The 21,464-nt window shown below is 38.7% G+C and overlaps 1 protein-coding gene across 1 annotated transcript in view; it reads left to right on the top strand.

Moving 5' to 3' along the window:
- Positions 1-21,464, top strand: part of OCA2 (OCA2 melanosomal transmembrane protein) — a 221,053-nt gene that overhangs the window by 123,139 nt on the left and 76,450 nt on the right. Inside the window, exons 16-19 of the mRNA XM_068140672.1 lie at positions 106-253; positions 1,715-1,772; positions 3,089-3,197; positions 21,237-21,364. Of these exons, the coding sequence (XP_067996773.1) occupies positions 106-253; positions 1,715-1,772; positions 3,089-3,197; positions 21,237-21,364 (443 nt within the window). The remainder of the gene's footprint in view (positions 1-105; positions 254-1,714; positions 1,773-3,088; positions 3,198-21,236; positions 21,365-21,464) is intronic.

Genomic DNA, 21,464 nt, shown 5'->3' with positions numbered 1-21,464 from the left:
ATTATTTTAACAGCTTTGAGCCCAGGGCATGTTACACATTTTGTGTGCTTCTGGTTTCATACACATTACACTAGCTCTAAGATAAGCAATGTGGGTTCTTTTCAGAGCTGAAACATGAGATCTATGTTTGGAGACTGACTGCACAGCGCATTAACCCAGCCAGCAGAGAAGAGACTGCTGTGAAATGCCTCTTGATGCAGAAGGTGCTGACTCTGGAGATGCTTTTGAGGAAGAAGCTGAGGACTTTTCACAGGTGAGCAGGGACCAGTGTGTTCCAGCTCTCTTGCTCTGATCCTTAATGGGGACAAGCTAAAGGCTCAGGAATTTTGTTGAACTGGCAGGGAACTACTGCTTATATGAGTGTCTTTGCATCAACCAGCTCATATTTTACAATTTTCAGCAGACCTGAATGTAAAGGCTTTCACAGATCTTCACTAGGACAATACCTATATTCTTAGGTATCTTTTGAAAAGATGGGTGTCAGGGCTGATAAGGAGAGACACAAAACTGATGTGTAAGCCCTGACAAATAAATATTGATAGTAACCCATGTTTAAAGGTCTAGAAATTTTTGTTAAAAATAGATCACAAATACGTCATCAGACTTTTATTGGTAATAGTGGCTTCAACACAAAAAAATGTTATAATTTCTTTTTTTACTGAAAAATTAAAATGTTCTTTAATTAACGGATTATTTTGAAAAGTCATCAACAAATTGCTGTGTTTTAAAACATAACAATATCTTCAGTGTGAACCTGAATGCAGATGTAATTACATATTTATGTATAGCAAAAAAGGTTATGTAAACTAGGACTAACAGAAGTGTTGACCTTGTTTTGTTTACATTCCAGCAAACCAGCTATTATGCTAAGGAAGAATAGCAGTAATAAATAACCTGTTAATAAACAACATGTTAAATAGGCAAGGACATGTAAATATGATGTGTTAAGCTATTCCAGTAATAAGATTATTTTTCTTTACCTAATTTTTTGCTAAAATATTGTGCACTTTGAATTCAGTGACAGTATTAATGCTCAAAGACCAAAATGCTGTTAAAATTGCCTCCTTTTGAAAGATTCTAACAGATCATTAGACTTACAACACTCTACAGAAGACAGTACTGTAGTACAAATAAAAAAGGCACAGTTGTTTAAAATCAGGATTCCTGCAGCACAACACATTTACAGCAATGTAAAAATTCATTATCATTAACAAAAGCATTCCTGAACTGCAAAGCCCAAGACTTCATGGTGGAAGGCTGACTATGCTGATAACACGATAAAGTTATTCAGAACTTAAAAACTTCATTATAAAATGCACTTGTGGAATATGTGTGTTCTGGCTTGTGGATGTTAGCACATGACCCTTGTTTTATCACAGAAGGCCACGCATCGACTCCTGAAACTATTAAGGGAACTACATAATGCATATAGCCAGATCCTATACCAAGGTCCATAGTACAGAGGAGTGGCAGTATACTCATAGTCCTTCCAAGCCCTTTGCACCCCCATACCAAATGGTTTGTGTGTTAGTGGACCATGCTACAAAAAGGAGTCTTAATAAAATGCTAATGGGAATTTTGCTGCTGGTCTCAAGAAGGCCATGAATCCTTTGTGCTATACATTATTCCATATGGTGGAAAAGGAATTTATTCCAACACTCCTCACAGGGCTCTAATTTCACTTTGGAAAAAAGCAGTTGTCATTTTCTTTCAGGCAAATTTCACAAGAAGATAAAAACTGGGAAACAAATATTCAGGAACTTCAGAAAAAAGTAAGTAGATGGCAGTTTTCTTCAGTATCCATGTAAGCAGATCCATGCCTTTGTAATTCGTGTGACAGCAAAAGTGCTGGCAGACAGGTTAGCTGGCTTCTCAGTGGGACAGGGTTACTGAACCACATATGAGGTTTGGTTAGGTTTTTGACTTTTGTTCCTTAGGAAAAAAAAATAAATTAAAGGATCAACAATGTCTTTTTAATCCATGGCTATAAGGACTTAGAAGGTGTCAGATAGTTGTTTATAACTGAAGTGTGTTGGTACAGTACACTTCTGCTGATGTACCAAATACCAACTATAATTTACTATGCCGTCTGTGACATGTCTGTTATTATTTAAGTAGGCATAAACCACTTGGATAAATCCTGTTCTCTTTGCTATGCACACTTTAGCACTGCCTAGGTCATTATGCTGAAGTTGGATGTGATGAGTTCTGAAGTCTGTAATGGGATTAATTTTATTTAAATTTAACAGTCAAAACGGTGCAACCTCTCCACCTCATTGGCATCACTAATGAATCCCGGACTGTGTTTAGGAGTTCAAATCCTTGACTGGGAAATCACTGTCCTATATGTCACAGAATAAAATGAACAGGATTCCTTATTAGATTTCACACCTTTTAAAAGGCATAGTGTAAAATGCTAACTGTTCAAAGAACAGAGACTTGTACTTTGGTAGAGCTTTAAACTGTTTAAAATGAGAGCTCACACTGAAAGAAGGTTATTTCCTGGACTGGTAACAAATGTGAGACAAATGTGAGATGAACGCAGAGAAGCAGAAAGTGCTGGGTCCAAGTGTGAGACCATGAGGAAGTAAGTACATGGATGCAGGAACTGGGCACAAGGATATAGAAGCTGCACAGGTACTACGGACTTGGCATATCCATGAGAGTTGTGCAGGCATAGTTAAAAGTCTGGCCGCTAGGCTAGTCTATAGGTTTTCAAATATACATGCAAAAAGGGTGATTTTGTCCACAGTCATGAAATCAATGAGTGTCCGGAATGCTGTCTAGTAGGAATTAAATTTCAACCCTACTGAAAATCAAATTGTGATTTAGGTAGATGAACATATGAACACAGCTACTGAACAAAGTAGCAGCTGCTAGCTACTTCTGTATCTTAGATCACATTGAGACACGTATTCATGATTTCATTAAATGTTTAAATTTAAATATTTCTGTCTTTTATGTGGAAGAGGAATATGCAATATGGGAAGAGAAGTTTGTGCTTCATATATGCTTTTGTAAACTCTATGCATAACAGATAGATCCTTCTTTAATATAGTTATTAATTTTTTTTTCTCCCCATCTGCAGCACAGAATAACAGACAAAATTCTTCTCATCAAATGCTTGACTGTGCTGGGATGTGTTATTCTTATGTTTTTTCTCAACTCGTTTGTTCCAGGCATCTACCTCGATCTTGGTAAGTTTTGTAGTTTTGTTTTATCTAAGTAAAGCAAACAACCTCCCTGAAAGAAACAATAATATTTTTCTGAGTCTGGAGCTTCTCAGAAAGCCATTTTCCATATGTCTCTGGCCTTCCAATTCCACCACATTAGTCAGAACAGGCTTTCTAAAAGTGGTTATATTCCAGTCATGCCAAGAGGAATAACAAAGTGCTCATGACTTCACTTTTTCTGACTTCCCAATACTAATGAGCTGGCTAAATATTACAGAATGAGCAAATTTGACTTTGGCATCATCGCAGTGTAGTGACCTATATTCACTGCACTGAATGACCAAGATGTGTTCTAGAGACCTGAAAATAATCAAACAATGTATATCCTGGCATTTTTTCTTAAATACGGATAACTCTTTATATAACTTCTAGTCTCCATTTATTTTTTGACAGAATGAATGATTTCCCAAAATAAGATCAGGAAGACACTGTATATGTGTGAAATGAAAGCTGCTATATGCATAGTTGCTATGTATAGACCTATATGTGCAGGTTTTTATACAGCTAGTTGCATACTTGTACGAGGACAGGCTCTGCATATCCTGAAAAGATAACCAAATTAAACCTCACATTTATCTGAGGGACAGCCATCAAACCTACCTGTGCATTACCCAATAAGAAGTTAATTTATTTTTTTTTTGGCTGCTTGAAAGTTATGGAATTTCAGATTTATGTTTTTTCATGCAAGCTGAATTTCACCACTGTGTATGCCCACCCCAGTGGCTGAAAGGTGCAAAATCCTTAAAGGGAAATAACTCACAGAATCACAGAATCACCAAAGTTGGAAGAGACCTCAAAGATAATCAAGTCCAACCTGTCACCACAGACCTCCTGACTAAACCATGACACCAACTGCCACATCCAATCCCCTCTTGAACTCGTGATCAATAAATCAATAATTGCTACATTGAAATCCACTTTTTTTGTTATGCACAATATCAAGCTAGTTATAGCTGTGTAATGATGATCAAATTGTAAACAAGACCTTCAGTATCTGCTGTTGATGCTTTTGGTATATTGACTGGCTCAGGAAGGTGTCTAATGACAGCAGAAGGATGTTATCTTTGCTGGGACCTGGAGAAACATCAATTTTGTGTATTGCTGGCACTGGTGGGAGGGTCTAGGTTTTCATAAGTATAGCTTTGCTGCTAAATGCATTTGTTCAAGGGACTGATCCCCAGTCCTCAGGCATTAGAGGTGCAGAATGGCTTCTGCTACTCAGACTTTGTTCTTGCAGATCAGTCTGGCTGCATCTCCACAGCACAGCAATTGGTCCTATGTTTCCTCTTGACATAAAAGAATGGGTTAATTAATTTTTAAGTTCACAGTGGGTACAGTTTATAGCCTGGCAGAGCTGTGTTTTATGATTATGATGCTGAGGCCATATGTTACATTATCAGAGAGTTCAAGTACACAAAGCCACCAAGTATAATGTTAGGGTAACAGTGCAGAGAAGAGATGGAGAATTGTAGAATCACAGAATTGTCACGGTTGGAAGGGACCTAACAGATCATCCAGTTCCAATCTCTCCTGCTATGGGCAGGGACACCTCACACTAGATCAGGTTGCTCAGAGCCACATTTAGCCTGGCCTTGAAAACTTCCAGAAATGGGGCTTCCACCACCTCCCTGGTGTTATGAATCATTAAATATAAAATGCTAATTAAAATATTATTATTTATTAGTATTAAAATTATTACTTATTTGCAGTATATCTACAGGTATGGGAGCATGGTTGTGGGTGTAATCCCCATAAAAGGGAACAGTTTAACAATATCGAGCAAAATAAGAAAAATACAGAACAGTTAGTCAACTAGGAGGAAAACCGTGGTGTAATATGCTGCTTCCCTCTAGGGAAAGACTTGTCAAGCATCTTGCCACTGGATACAGTGGCAAGAAGTCAGGCACAAAACTAAAGAACCTTTGCGAAGACGCTTAAACCAATTTTACTTGCAAGTTATGGCATTTATAATCCACAGATTATACCACGTGAGCAAGTGTGGGGATTTTAAACAATACCAAACCTGGTGTTAAACACATAAACGCTGCAAAGTACAGCTTCACTGGTGGCTGCTTTGTAGCTGTATCTAAGCTGGTTGCCACCAAGGTTTGGGGAACTCAGCAGGGCCCTGGCTGGCTCCCAAGGTGGTCCCTGCAGGTGGTGGTGGAGACAATTCTCTCCAGCAGCTGTGGGTTGTGGCTTGGGCTCCATGGGGGTGCACTGACGGCTTTTCCCTCGATGCTGGCAGTGCTGCAGAGTTTGCAGAGTGCTGTTGGGATGCGAGGCTCAGCAACCCTCATGGCTTAGCTCAAAATGAGTGAGCACTGCAGATTCTCAGCTGCTGCTTTTCCCTCGGTGCTTGGGCTCTTGGCATATCAGAGTGCTATGGTTTTGATGGCGGCTTCTTCCCATGCTTAGCAGCTGGCACAGGTTGTTGCCTGGGTGTGGTGCTAGTTTTGCTGGCACGGTTCAGCATGGCAATTTTCATCTAGGCACAGGAAGGCTGCTGCCTGGTTGTCCCTGTGGCTTGGCTTCCTGAGTCTCTGTCCCTTTCTGCATAGGACCAGTACAATGCAAATCTGACTGCAGTTTCAGTGCAGCTTACACAAAAGGCTCTCTGATGATTCTGGGTAAACTGAGGCACAGCTTGGTTCCAGGTGCCAGGCAGGCACAATAAGACCACAATAAGGTCTCCTTGGAGCATTCTCTTGTCCAGATTGAATAGCCCCAACTCTCGCAGTCTGTCTCCATAGAAGAGGGCTCCAGCCCTCTGATCATCCTCCTGGCCCTTCTCTGGACACGCTCCAGCACGCTCTGTATCTTTCCTATAATGGGGACCCCAGAACTGGACACATTACTGCAGGTGATGTCTCACCAGAGTGGAGCAGAGGGGCAGAATCACCTCCCTTGACCTGTTGGCTATACTTCTTTTGATACAGCCCAAGATACAACTGGCTTTCTGGGCTGCAAGTGCACACTGATGGCTCAAGTTGAGCTTCTCATCCACCACCACCCCCAAGTCCTTTTCTTCAGGGCTGCCCTCAAGCCAGTTACTGCCCAGCCTATATCAGTGCTTGGGATTGCCCCAACGCAGATGTAGGCATGATCCATATTCATGCTTCTGTTTGGTTGTGATCTCTGAAGTGAATTGTCCTAAGAATGCACCTTGGTTTATTTATATCCGAGATGAAACAAACTGGGCCACAGCAAATGAGCCTGGGACCAAATCAACATATACACAAGGGAGATTCTGAGAATAGAATAGAATAGAATAGAATAGAATAGAATAGAATAGAATAGAATAGAATAGAATAGAATAGAATAGAATAGACCAGGTTGGAAGAGACCTTCAAGATCATCGAGTCCAACCTATCATCCAACACCACCTAATCAACTAAACCATGCAACCAAGCACCCTATCAAGTCTCCTCCTGAAAACCTCCAATGACCGTGACTCCACCACCTCCTTGGGCAGCCCATTCCAATGGGCAATCACTCTCTTTGTGTAAAACTTCTTCCTATCATCCAGCCTAAACCTCCCCTGGTGCAGCCTGAGACTGTGTACTCTTGTTCTGGTACTGGCTGCCTGGGAGAAGAGACCAACATCAGCCTGTCTACAACCTCCCTTCAGGTAATTGTAGAGAGCAATAAGGTCACCCCTGAGTGTCCTCTTCTCCAGGCTAAGCAACACCAGCTCCCTCAGTCTCTCCTCATAGGGCTTGTGTTCCAAACCCCTCACTAACTTCGTTGCCCTTCTCTGGACACGTTCCAGCAAGTCAACATCCTTCCTGAACTGAGGGGCCCAAAACTGGACACAGTACTCAAGGTGTGGCCTAACCGGTGCAGTGTACAGGGGCAGAATGACCTCCCTGCTCCTGCTGGCCCCACTGTTCCTGATACAGGCCAGGATGCCATTGGCCCTCTTGGCTGCCTGGGCACACTGCAGGCTCATGTTCAGCCTACCATTGACCAGTGCCCCCAGGTCCCTCTCTACCTGGCTGCTCTCCAGCCACTCTGACCCCAGCCTGTAGCACTGCATGGGGCTGTTGTGGCCGATGTGCAGAACCCGGCACTTGGATGTGTTAAATCTCATGCCGTTGGACTCTGCCCATCTGTCCAGCTTGTTGAGGTCCCTCTGCAGAGCCTCTCTACCACCCAGCAGATCAACTCCTGCCCCCAGCTTGGTGTCGTCAGCAAATTTACTGATGATGGACTCAATGCCCTCATCCAGATCATCTATAAAGATTATAAAGAGCACAGGGCCCAGCACTGATCCCTGGGGCACACCACTAGTGACTGGCTGCCAGCTGGATGTGGCACCATTCACCACCACTCTCTGGGCTCAGCCCTCCAGCCCGTTCCTAACCCATTGCAGTGTGCTCCCATCCAAGCCATAGGCTGACAGCTTGGCCAGGAGTTTGCTGTGGGGGATGGTGTCAAAGGTCTTGCTGAAGTCCAGGTAGACTTCATCCACAGGCCTCCCCACATCTACCAGGCAGATCACCTGCTCATAGAAGGAGATCAGGTTGGTTGGGCAGGACCTGCCCTTCCAAAATCCATGCTGGCTGGGCCTCATCAGTTGGCCATCCTCTAAGTGCTGTGTGATTGCACTCAAATTGACCTGTTCCATAATCTTGCCTGGCACTGAGGTCAGGCTGACAGGCCTATAATTCCCTGGTTCATCCAACCGGCCCTTCTTGTGGATGGGCTGAGGGACCAGTACTTTGCTGTAGACTTGGGCTAATCAGTTAAACAGCAGTGTTGATACACCCAGCAAGGCCTTGTTGGCAGGAAGTGAATGTCCTGTTGCTCTCAAGCAGTATGAGGCTATGAAAGAGGCCATGTCAGCTAGGCTTGCTTTCTCCAGCTAGTGCTACAGCTGTTGTGGCAGCTTCCCTACTTCAGAGTATTTGCTGTGAAAATGGATGATCTCAGCCCATACAAATTATTCTCTGTTAGGAATTTTTGAAGTATACTGAGGTATTATGACAGTAAAAGTGCTATATTACTAGGGTGTAGAAAGATGCAGAAACTGAAGGCAGTTGAACATATGTGAAGCCGCAGTGGTGAAGTAAAGCGAGCACTCACTCTGGCAATTTAACATACCAGTTGCCGCCTTTAGTTTCCTGCCTCAGATAAGTAGGCACTGAACCACGTAGGATTTCTTGAATTAAACTTAACACCTGTGTTTCTCAAAACTCATGGACAGTTGGTAAAGGCCACAAAGCAATGTTTGCATATGCTGCTGGTGAGATATTTCAAAAGTACAAAGTGGTTAAGTCAATACTAGAGAAGTTTGACAGCTGATGATGCTTTTTTTGGTCCAGCTTTATGTAAATGAAATAAATAAGAACAAATGACATGGTTGGCAGTGTAGGTTTTCATTATTCACTAGGTGATCTTCAGCTGCAGCTTTGAAAGTAAATACAGGCTGCATGTGTTCTGTATAATTTCTCCCTCTTCTGTATTCATGGCAAAACTGTCATATTAATGAATAGATGTTATTAAAGCATGCACATAATTTGTATTAACAATTAATGGAATCTGCAAACATCTACTGAGATCTCACTGATGATTCTTGAATTCCTCTGTCTTGAGGATAGTTGTCACTTTTTTATCATTACTGAAGTAGTGTTTCTGTGAGTATGAATGCTAGTCCTCTAGTGCAGCAAAATGAATTTCCTAAAATAGAGTTAATCTTGTACTCTAATAGTTTGAGTAAATTTGTTCAATATATTTTTCTCATAAAAATGGAAGTAGATTGTAGTTAAGTGTTTAATTTTCTACCAGAAGAATGTTTTATACAGAGGCTACAGTGTTTGGTAGAGTAAATTAGAAAGATTATAGAATTCTTTATCAGTTCCTAGCCTTGATACTTTTTTTCCATTATGAACTTGGAATCATTAATACAATCTGAGGAAATGGACATTTTAATTTAAATAATAAATTTGGCATACTTAGCTACCTGTTAAAATGCAGAACATTTTCTTATTCAGTTTTCTGGTACCTATTTATCAATTTATTTGGATTAACTCTATGAACTATCTATGTTAATGGAAGATTAGTACTAAGACTTTAAATAAACAGATGTGGCAAACTTTCTACAACAATGTTTTCATCTGACCCTGTGGGATTTCACTTTATCGATAAAGATAATAAAAATATCAAAAAAAATCAATTTGAGGATTATGTCTGACTCCTATCTTGACTTTAAATTTTAGGCAGGCTTATCTAGAGCTTTGAACTGTGATGTGATCTGCCAGAAAAGATAAATTATTTCATAGTAAAAGAAACAAGATTTTGTTGACATTTAAACTAGGTTATTGTTATTATTTTTAATAAAGAATGCCCAAAATGACTGTGTCAGAAAAAAAAAACAATGCACAATATCAATACATAACCTATTTCTCTTCTGTGGTAGACGTCCTTCTTCTTTATGTGGTACACATCCTTCTTCTTTAGTTTGGTTTCAGTCAGTTCAAGGAATTGCTGAGTTTCTGTGAAATCTGTGCTGTTCCTTTCTAGTATCCATGAGGAGGGGACCCATCATCTCTGTGGCCCTGCTTATCTATAGAGGCCCCTCTCATTGGTCTCTATATGCAACACAGGCGTTGTGCTCCTTGCAAACCCTCTCACACTTACTGCCTTACATATCTGGACACCACTTTCTCAGAGCCAGGCTGAGCAGCTTCTGAAGCAAGAGGTCCTCTCCCCCTTTTAGAGGGTTGCTACAGACTCTTGCTCTCATTCTCAAGAAACAAGGCGCAAACCCAAAAGGAAAAGAGGTGTTGCCTTTTTCAAAGAGATACTGTCTCTATTTGGGCTGCAGACTGCTGAAAGCTGGGAAGGTATCAGGAGAAATGCAATTGTATGTTTGTCTTATTTGTATATTCAGTCCCATGATATTGATGCTATTTTCCCTTGTGGAGATAGGATTTTTGCTTAGGTGAACCTTTGTCATTAGCATCTATGGATGTTCTTATGTTCCTCTGATAAAGCAAAAATTTGTACAAGGGAACAGGGAGAGATTTTTGGACTCACTGATTTCTTCTGTAATGTCAGACAACTTTTTGCTCCAGCCCCAGAGGTGTTTTTCTTTTTTTTTTTTCCTTCTGCTGAGGGGTTCTCACTTCACAGTATTGCCTGAGCTCTTTCTGGTATCTTTGGTGCCACGGGCATCTGTGATCCTTCAGACAGCAGTGTTTAAGCTAATTTCCTTCAGCTTCCCTTAAAACAACCTCTGGAGGAGGTTAATAATTGTTAGAGTTGTGATTCATCTGACCTATTTTAAAAGTCTAATTCATGAAATGATTCATCTTACCCCATGTCACTTCATTCTTTATATGCCAGGGGGCATCTTCTCAAATTATACTAAGTTTTAGTCATAGATACATAAAAAACCCAAACCACAACAGCTAGATGGATGTTTTGTTTGATAATTAATTATTTAGGGAGGTTGACCTTTAATGAAAAACAGCTTTGGTATTATTAACCAAAGCAGTTTTATCAAAACCCCTGAATTTATGAACTTTTAAAAGATTATGGTTTTATTGTTTTAACAAACTGATGTGATCACTATGAACTTTCTGGGTAGTGGAACAAGTTCTGTAAATCAACATTTCATGTCACTTCTGTCAAATAAACATCCTAGATCTGAATTTTTCCCATTGTCCCTCAATATTTACAAAGATTATCTTGTTTGATGAGACCTTGTAGTTAAATATGATTAAATCTAGTTACTCTTGGAAAACGCCTTCTTCTATATTCACTGTGGTTTCACTTCTGACTCTGAGCTTGGTCTGCAAATTATGCTGCAGAAACTTTTCAGGACATGAAACTCTCTTTTTGTGATTTACCTTAAGTGGTTGTATCAGGTGCCATTGAAACTTTTTATATTGTGACTGACATAGTGGAAATGTAGGGAAATGATTGTTATAATCTGATTTAAACTGACTTCTGTTTGTCTGGTAGGCCATGTTGTGCAGAGCTCCTTTTTATTTTACTACCAAAGCATTACAGGAGAAACGTGTTCAGATGCTGCAGATAAAAAAGACTCCTATTGTCACTCCTTTGGATACAAGTTATATTTTCTGATTCATTTCCATAATTTACACAAAAATTGTTTAAATTCATGTAAGAAATTAGATAATTTAATTGGAAAAGGCTTCAGCAGAACATATGTCCCACCAAGTTACTTCTGCAGAGAATGTTACATGAATTGTAGTATAATTTCTGTCTTAACTTGAAAAAAGAAATGACACTCCAAATTCAAGGAAGTACTCTGGATCTGAAGTTTCTCCATACAATTCTTCTCAATTTTCATCCTAATTTTGTAAGTGAACATGCACAAATTTAAGCTTACACTTTAATTTGCATAGTTGAACCAATAATTACAACAGTTGGAACTGAATGGCACTTGTCTGGTGTCTTGCTCAGTGATTGAAGAAAGAGCAACACTGCCCTAAGGAGGTTCACAAACTTGCCTGAATTTGCTGTTGAATCACAGAAAGTAACAAGTTCCATGCAATATTTGCTTGGCTTAGAAACACTGACGCTAGTTCTCCATTACTGCCACCTACTAAGATTTTAACAACGAACTCCATCAATTTTCTCTTCTGTAACATTTTGAGTAAGGAACTCACTGCAGCAGGTGATTCTTCTCTAACAAATATGAGACTGATGTAAAAGCTTGTGTGAGAATTCACAGTCCTGTAAATAATGACAGAAAACTTAATATTAGAGATATTTGATTAAATTATTAAATGCTATAAGCTAGAAGAGCTAATATTGGCAAGTGAAATTAATCTATTTGTGGTTTTCATCTGAATTTGTATCCTAGAAAACATCCTAAAAAGACCTCTAAGAAATTTTCCCCCCCAGCTTTTATCTGGGCTTGGCAGCAGAGTATGTAGGTGCAGTTGAATGTAAACTTAAAGGTTTCTTTAGAAAGGAGAAAATGTATTCAAAGTTGAATCACTTCACCACAGCTCTGCAGAACTTCTCAGGTCCAAAAGATTTGCAGATAGTTACAGAAAAGAAGCAGAAGGCTGAGAAAGGTTTGAACAGATTCTATCAATATGAAAGAAGTGCTAATGTCAAAGCATCCAAAGGCTGTTATTTTTACACTTTAAGATGTTAAAATGCATCTTTTTTTCTCATCTGGAATCAAATGCTCTAAACCACGTTATGCTACTGTCCTGTACTGACACTGTTTACAAGAATAAAGTTATATATGCAGGAACAAAGAAACTTCACTCCAAAGTTCTAAGTGCTTGTACCTATAGAGGACATTTTTGGAAATATTTAGTTTAGGTTAATTTGAGCAATAGTTAAAATGAAAGGTTCATTATAGAACTTCTCAATTTTACTGAGGGATTATTTTATGAAATGCTTGAAAAAGCATATAGATTTAATAAGATGGTGTATAATTGTTTAGTTCTTAAAAAGCCAGAAAATCCTGCCAAGACAGACAGCTATTAAGCTATAAAAAATGGTGAACAACATTAAGAAAGTGTAAACTTAAAGCCAAAAGATACATTATTAAGTTTAGCATGTGTTATATTTCACGTCTCATATCAATATATCCTCATGGTAAGAAGTTCACATTTGCTCTTTAATTTGTCACTGAACATAATATTTTTCACCAGATTATCTAGGGTCTGTAATATTAATCACTTTTAGCTGAGGAAAGCTTGTAGATGTGGACTGCTAAGCAATGTCTCACATAATAATAATATACAGTTAAAACTCATTTAAAGAAAGAAAAAAAAAAAGAAGACAAAACTCAAAACTCTAAAATACTCCCAGTATCTCTACCTTATATTCTGATGTTAGAGTTACTATTTGATGCCCTACAGGGTGCTGGATACACAGGTTTAGCCTGGGAGGAGTCACAACAACTTCAGTTCTTTACTGGGATCAGCATGATAGAGGTGATTTTCTTGTCTTTACCAGGAGACGAATAGTGTGATGGTTTCTTCCTCCATGTTCTTGAGTCCACTTGATCCCATTTTAATGCATTTTCTAAAACCTTTATGCTTCACTTTTCCAAATTTGTTCTTTAGCTCTTTATTATATCAAATTTTATCATATGTAGAGTTCTGTATGCATGTACCATTCTTGTTTCTTGTGCTTGTTGATACTCCTAAAATGGGTTTTGAACACTTGCTAAGTTTGCTCTATTATCTGTAACTTATCACTGTTGTGCTGCTAACAAATCTGGGGCCTTTAGTGTCTACTTATGCATACCTTTTAGTTGAAATGAATCATCCTGTGTCTTCTTGCCTGTGGCAACATTTCTTCTCTTTCTGTTTTCAATTAAGCTGTGACACTTCTTTCTGAGACTGTATTGGTTTCTTTATTTCCTGACTGGGTAATGGTAAACAGCAACAAACTGTTGCATCACACAAGTGTCCAGATTAATGTAGTAGGATATAATAAGATTAAAGCCATGATTTTAGGTAGTCCTCTTTGAAAGACCTCAACCCTTTCTCAAGATCCTTCCAGGTCCTTGAAATTGTACTTGCAGGGGCTGATCTGCAGTCTTTTTCTACAGGTGGTGTCAGCTACAACTCTCAGTGGAGTTTGGCATATTCATCCTCCTTTAGTGCTCTTCACCTCCCTCCTTTGGCTTTGTTTTTCTACTGATTTTTCTGTTTGGTCATGCACTTGTGTTGGTTTAAATTGTCTACCACTTTTACATTGAGGTCAAGAACAGCCCTGCGTAGGCCGATGTGTTGGCTTCTGAATATGTTTTATGGAGGTGTGATTGCACCATGAAGATACTAATTGTTTATAAATGAAGTGCATATAACTGTGCTTAAGAGACTTAGTACATCTTTGATTCGTAGTGGTGCTGAAAAAAATCCTGGTACAGTATAGGTAAATATGAGCTGAATACAAATTTGACAATCATTTTGTATCAAAGAAAATGTTGGAATGGAGCTGAGTTGATGTAGTCAGCATTGACTTTGACTCAGATCAGATGTGGTCCAGATCTTAGTTGTTTCTCCTTCTCTGAACAATTTTCATTTGCTCTTGAAATTAAGAGGAATCTGCTTTCCATAATTCTTGCAGTCTTAATTTCTTAGTTCTCAAAAAATTTTGCTCTTGAAATTGCACAGTCATATTTACAAGCATGGAAAATACTGTCTGTCCTTGCAGTTGCTCATACACCTGGTGAGCAAAAATCCAAGAATCAGTAACAGATATATTTGCTGTAGCAGCTTTTGTGCTTTATTGTTTAACTCTAGAAAAGTTAACCTTTTCTGACATTTGCACCTTCTCAATTTATTTTTGGTTCACAACAGACAGTGAGACTATGGCAATAGAGCAATTTTGTTTGCAGTGACCTTTACTGAAATAACTCCATAAATTTTTCAGACTTATGGATTGGGGCAATATACACAGCTATATATCTGTCAACATGTCTTCCTTGGAGACACTGTGCTTAGCTATAACAATATCTAATCATTGTTCTATCTTGAATGCTATTCTATCTCCTCTATCCAACTGCGATTGGAGAATTAACAAAGTTAAGTGTTGACATTGCAATACAACAGTGAACATGATTCCTGCATTCTGACCACATGGTGTTACAGCTGTGCAACAAATTCCACCCCATCCTTTCCTAACGCACATGTGCTGATCTGTGATTACAGAACAGCTAGTCTCGGCTTCATTGCTTTATGCTATACATTGTGTTGTTTTTTTTTAATGTTGCTATTGCCAGCATATGTCTCCTAGCATTATCAGCATAGGTTTCTGCTTCTTATACTTTGGGGGTTCCAGTTTATACCAACTTTTTTCATGTTCTTTTAATCCTCTTGTACTGTACTAAGCATTGCCTGCTGCAAACTATCCTGGACTGTCACTATCACAGTTCTCTCCTCAAGAAGCAGCCTTAAACTGTGGTGTTATAAATAGTGCAAAACAACAGAAAACAATTTCTACAAAGCTAAGCCTATGAAAACAGAGTACTCAAAAGACCAGCAAATTGCTTTGTAAGAAGGCAATGTTATAAAAATGAAAGAACATTAAAGATAAAACAGTTCTTATCAGTTGACAGCAAATATTACTTAGAAATATTTAACTTGATCTCAGTATGTATATTTTCAGAGATACTTTATTAAATAAGTAAAAACATCTACAGAAAACAAAATACAGAACATTTTCAATCACATGCATCACTCCCCAAACCCCACATTCTGTGAGCAGTGCAAGCAATACCAGCAATATGTCTTTTATGTAACTTTTTCAGCACAATATTTCTATATACTTGTGTAAGAATGTAACTGAGTGTATGCTTTACATGGAATCGCTGAATCATAGAATGCACTGGGTTGGAAAGGACCTCTGAGGTCATCTAGTCTAGGCCCCCTGCAGTAAGCAGGGACATTCCCAACTTGATCATATTGCTCAGAGCTCCATGCAGCCTAACCCTGAATGTCTCCAGGGATGGGGCTTTCACTATCTCCCTGGGGAACATCTTCCAGTGTTACACCACCCTCTTAGTAAAGAACTTCTTCTAAATATCCAATATAAATCTACCCTTCTCTACCTTAAAATCATTGCTACTTGTCTGTATGCTACATGCCTTTGTAAATAGTCCCTCCCCATCTTTCTTGTAGGCCCCTTCAGGTACTGAAAGGTTGCTATAATGTCTCCCTCGAGCCTTCTCCAGGCTGAACTTTACAACTACACCATAGTATATGAAGAGCTACTATGCATACTTAGGATAAATTTTAAGGTGTTGTAGATTTAATTGTACTTCTTCTGATTAAGCAGTTGGGACATAATGACAAAAAATATTATACTTTGCTTAGTGACTAATGTCTGTATAAATCAGTAGGTCAATCCCATTGTTTACAGATAGGAGCACTATATTTTAATCTGTCAGAAGCTGGTCTAGCTGATTTTTAAAAAAAACCTCTATTTATTTCTCAATCACTATAATTACATGACCCTGAATATTGTGTGGCCTAAATCTTCCTCACCTCTATTGAAACTCCTTCTTACTCGCTCTTGTCCTGCCCATTACTGCCCATCACCAACATGTTTCTCTCTGCTCTCTGAAGCCACCTAATAGCTTGAAGACATGCCAGAACCCCTTTAATGTTCTAATCTTTGAGCTAAATAACCTCAATTCCTTAAACATTTCCTCTGAAGTCAACTTTCTAGGCTGTTGACTATGCTTACTTCTATGCCTTGGATTTTCTGATGGATACACACGTTAAAGCATATACTCTCAGGGTTTAACAGGGTTGAAGAGACTAGAGGTTGCTTCACAGGATTTATTTTACCATTTATAGTCCTGGTTCTGTATTTCAGTGGAACATTATGCTCATTTGTGATCCACTGTATTTCTTGAATTTTTCAGTAGGACTGTTAGGCATCCAATTGCTTTCCACCCTGGATTTGTAGCGTATTAACTCTTCCTACCTAAATGTAGTACCCTGTGTCTGTGTTTCTTGATCAGCACACTGTTTTGCCCAGCCTAGCACTGGTGCAATGCTTCGGTTTTAAGTGCAAATATCTCAAGTGCATTTCAGTTTCTGAAAAAATATGTACCCTCAGTATTCATGAATATATAATTTCAAATTCTGTGTACATACAGTGTCTACACATCCACATTGCTAGGAAAAAGCCTATTACACTTTTCAGCTGGTAGCAGGTCAGACAAAATTATTTTTACTGAGAAATACAAATTTTTCTTAATGAGCATTTGAAAGGTCTACAGATTACATAGTAATTTTTCATTCTTTCTCTTTCACCTACCTTGTTCCCACATATTGTAGGCTTCTATTTGGTTCTATTAGATTATTTTCTATTTTCAAGTTCTTCTGCTTGATTGTTTCAAAATAAGAACTTTTTTTTGAGTAGATTGCAGTTGTATTCTGCTCATTGTGAGGCATTTACTGTTCCAAAGGTGTTTTTCCATGCTGGGTAAGTGTATGAGAAAAGCAAAGCACTCAAGCTCTTTGTACTGTAAATTTACAAGGTGCATCTTTAATAAAATTTCATTTTATTTTTTTTCTGAAATAAATAGAAACTGTTGCTGTCCTAAACAGGTACCACATCAGTCCAGACATGGAATTTAGATTTAGTTTCTCTCCATATTATATTTCCAGAACATCAACTGTGAGACAGAGGCACTAAAAGACAGCAAAGGAAGTGGTCTATGGAACTATAAATGGGCTGTGCTTTCACTCTAGTAATGAGAATCTATTTTTTAAAATTATTTCTATTTCTCTTCCTTCTGGCTGTCTTTTGTAGCCCAGTAAGCTAGAAAATAAATGAACAGAAAAAACAGTCTCTAATGTATCGTAGTACTTTCAATTCTTCAAGAGGAAAGAACGCTTCAAGTTGAACCTAGGGCAAGTGCAAAGTTATCCAAATACATAAACCACTGATATAGTATATTCACTATCATGAGTGTACTTAGGAAGGCCTTGCAAAAGCCTTGGAAAACCTAACAATGTAGACAGGCAGGTTGCCACTTAGTAGTTAATTTTGAGAAGCAGCTCAGCAGGGAGCAGTTAAGCAGATGTGGCATACACTGTCTTTCGTGACCATAAGGCTTCAGAAGACTTTACTCTTGTCCAGCTGCTGGGTGCTTGGAATCATGTTGTGATTCTAAAGGGCATCTTACATGGTCTTTCAAATTCCTGAAGAGAATTCCTCCTTCCTCTTCCCTGCACTCTGAGAGATGGGTAACTGCGTCTCTACCTTGCAGGCATAGTAGGGGAAGCAAATACAGACCACGTGTAGCCTGAAATAAGCTCTTTAGTCAGAACTGGCAGCTGACATGTTTGATCCTGTGTCAGCTGCCACTTCTGACTGCAAAGAGGTTATGTACTTGCTAGAGCACTGCATGAGGACATCTCCCTTGCCTGTCTGTATCCCCAGGGAACACTGTAAAACAGGGCACTGTTCTCTCATGCAAAGTTCATATATGAAGCTAATGCATGCTGATAACTCTCATGGTGCAAGAAAATGTCCTCCTCTATCAGCCTTTTGTGCAATACAATTATATCTCATTATTATCTTTAGCAAATAGTTGTTATTTCCATGTATCATGTTCAAATTGGTTTGTTTTAATTGGAGGCAGAAGGCTAGAAATAAAGCCAAGATGTTATCATGGAACTATTGAGAAATTGCTGTTGTTTAATTATTCATTTTGTTGTACTTGCATCCAAAATGTAATGTCACTTAGATTTGTACAAAATAACATTAAAATTCTGCTACTAAGCTCCTGATCTGCACATATCTACTTCTTCTTCAGTATCCTTCTATCACGAATTGCCTTAATTTTGATTTATTTAGTATGGGGTTGGGGGCACTACTGGAGTTCAGAGAACAGTCAAGATGACAGTCAGAAAAAAAGTAGGCAGTGCATTTTCATAATCCCTTTCTTTGTGCTCAGAGCAAATAACTATTCCATTTGCCTGGATAGATTAGCTTTCAGTTTGGGAAGACAGTAAATCAGCTATGCTAGCAAAAAAGCATGGTAGAGAAGAACTGTCTGTTCTCAGTTTCTCTTCCTGTTTTGGGAACTCTGGAAACACACCTCTCCCTGTGGCTTGTAAATGGTTTTTGAAAGTCTGTGTAGATACCCAGACTTCAGTGTAGGAAAAACCAAACCAAACCAAACCAAACCAAACCAAACCAAACCAAACCAAACCAAACCCCCACAGATTTTCGTTTTACACCAGAATTCAGCAATTTAGCATTCATCCCAAGCAACATAGAGTATTTCCACTCTTAGATCAGTCCTGGAGTCTCTTTTCAGTGAGTGATATAATGCCTGCTTCACAAGAAAATTTGGGACTAGTTATTCCCACCCTATTATCTTTTGCAGGTTTTTTTGCTCTGCTCCTCGTTTGCAGTATGATGCCCATCCATGAAGTATTTTGGACTATGGACTATGATTAGATCATTGTGACCAAAGCAGGAAACAGACTTGCTCAGCTTACAGCATGGCAGTGTTTCTGTCTTTGGAGGCAATCAAAGCTGGCTGTGAGACAGTTTTTTGATCCAGTGAGGCACTCAAATCAGATTTTACTCAAAATTTGTATTGGGAACAATGTACCAGCTGAAGCTCCAAAATTTGGGATAAAAAATTCCTTATTTTTTCAGCTCTTTTTAGCTTTGGCTTTGTTTCCACCTATATGGTGATATTTCTGCTTCCAAAGCAATAGTTTTCCTAGCCATTCGTACTGGCTTTTCCTGTAGATTAGGTTTGTACCAAGCTAAAGAATAACATATTGCACAGTCGCTTACCAAGAAAACAGCAAGACTAAAGTGATCAGCTGTGTGGAAACTTTTCAAGAAGGATCATTGGGAGACAGCTGGGGAAGAGAGAAGTTGTTTATAGTCCTAGAAACTGTGGTTTCAGCTAAGAAACAAGGACAGAAGCCAGGTTAGAGGCATCAAGAGGAGACCTGAACTGGGGTAAAGATAGCACTTGAAGATGCTTGAAAAGACAGAAATAGGTCATGGGTTGAAGAACTCGTGGTACTGAGAGTGTTTTTATTTTGTATCCAAACATCTTGTTTGGATACAAAGTGCAAGAAGTATTATTTCACTGCTTCACAAAAAACATAGCAGAAAACTCACATGTATCAAAGCATGAAAGCTAGGGCTGCTATCACACTAGCTGCTTCAACTTTCCTTGCCAAACAGACCAGATCAACTCCTGAGCTGCTGGTCTTGGCTTTCAGGCAGTTCTGGTTGACTGCACTGAGATGCAATATTTTCAGCAGTTGCTCCTTACTGATTACATCTAACATGAAATTCTCATTTAAAGAGGGTGGTATGTCTGAAAGCTCCTGAAATGTACTTGAGAGAGCAAAATGTATTCCTCTATTAGGGAATGCCTCTGTTACACTCTAAAGGATTTTTCAGAGGAAATAGTTAATGTTTACAGCATCATGAACAGTGTCTTTGTTTCTATTATAAGGGTTTAAATAGAATATGGCTTAATTGGAAACTAGATCTCTTACTTCTTTTAACTTAATGGAAAAATACTTGTGCATAATCTGTAAATTGAATGGTCTAAAATTTTATTAACTGGTCTTCTGTCTCTGAATTTTCTTACAATTGTTGAAGTCTTTGGAGAGTGATCACTTTATTCATCTCTCTACTATGCAGCAGGGATCTATTCTCCATAAGTCACATTTGGTATTTTTTAATAAGTTGTTTGCCAGTAGAGACTATTATGTTTCTCTCTTCCACACTTTTTTTGAAATTTTGTGAATCCATCATTTTCTGATTGTGAATATGTGAAATAGGATGAGGTGTATAAAATAGTTCTCATCTAGAAAGAACTTGAAGAGATAGAAGGCTTTATTTCCATTCAAGTATGTATCATCTGCTTCTTACGAAAAAAAATAATAGAAAAGAAAGACAGGAAAGGGAGCATCAGTAGAGGAAAAAGAATCACATAAATTTCATGGCTGAAATTCCATTCTGTCATTCAAGAAAAATGTGCCAGAGGAATCAAACAACTCCAGAAAGCATTTTAATTGTGCATAGAGAAAGTGAGTCTTGCTCAGACAAGAGGTTCATTGGTGTGTCCTCTAACTGATTGTGCATTTGATTTTCATTTTCTCTCAATCAGTTACCTAAGCAGGTGTCTTAAAACACTTCAGGATGTATACAGGGATGATTTCTGGAGAGACCCTGTTTTGCTATTTAAAGTCAGTTTGTCATCTGTTTTAAAGAGATTTTCCTCTCCTCTGCTGCAGCTGGCCTTTTGGGAGTTTTGGTCAACCCCCTACACATCTGAAGGTTGCTCTGTGATTCAAACCCATTGATTATTAGGAGTAACCCAAATATGCCTTATTTACCAATTTTTCTTTTCTAATTTATTTTAATTTGAATGTAGAGACCATCCATCCCTTGGTATCTGTGACCTTTCTCTGCTACAGGGTCAAAGCAAAAACTGGTAGCAAATAATAAGATTGTGAAGTGTAGTGATGTTCTTTCTTTTTTATCATGTAGGCTGGATTGCCATGCTGGGAGCCATTTGGCTGCTAGTGCTAGCAGACATCCATGATTTTGAGATGATATTGAACAGAGTTGAGTGGGCAACCCTCCTTTTCTTTGCAGCATTGTTTGTTCTCATGGAGGTAAGATTCTCTGATTTCTAAGCTTGAAGAGTTACAACTGGTTTAAAATGTGAATTATCTTCCTAGGCAGAGTCCTTCTGCAGATTCAGTTCTGGAATAT

The sequence above is a fragment of the Melanerpes formicivorus genome, unplaced genomic scaffold (genome assembly GCF_026170545.1).
Source record: "Melanerpes formicivorus ecotype bairdi unplaced genomic scaffold, bMelFor1.0.p_v2 SCAF_1, whole genome shotgun sequence".
NCBI lineage: Eukaryota > Metazoa > Chordata > Aves > Piciformes > Picidae > Melanerpes > Melanerpes formicivorus.
Note: the sequence above shows the minus strand (reverse complement) of the source record. Positions and strands in the feature narration are given on the sequence as shown.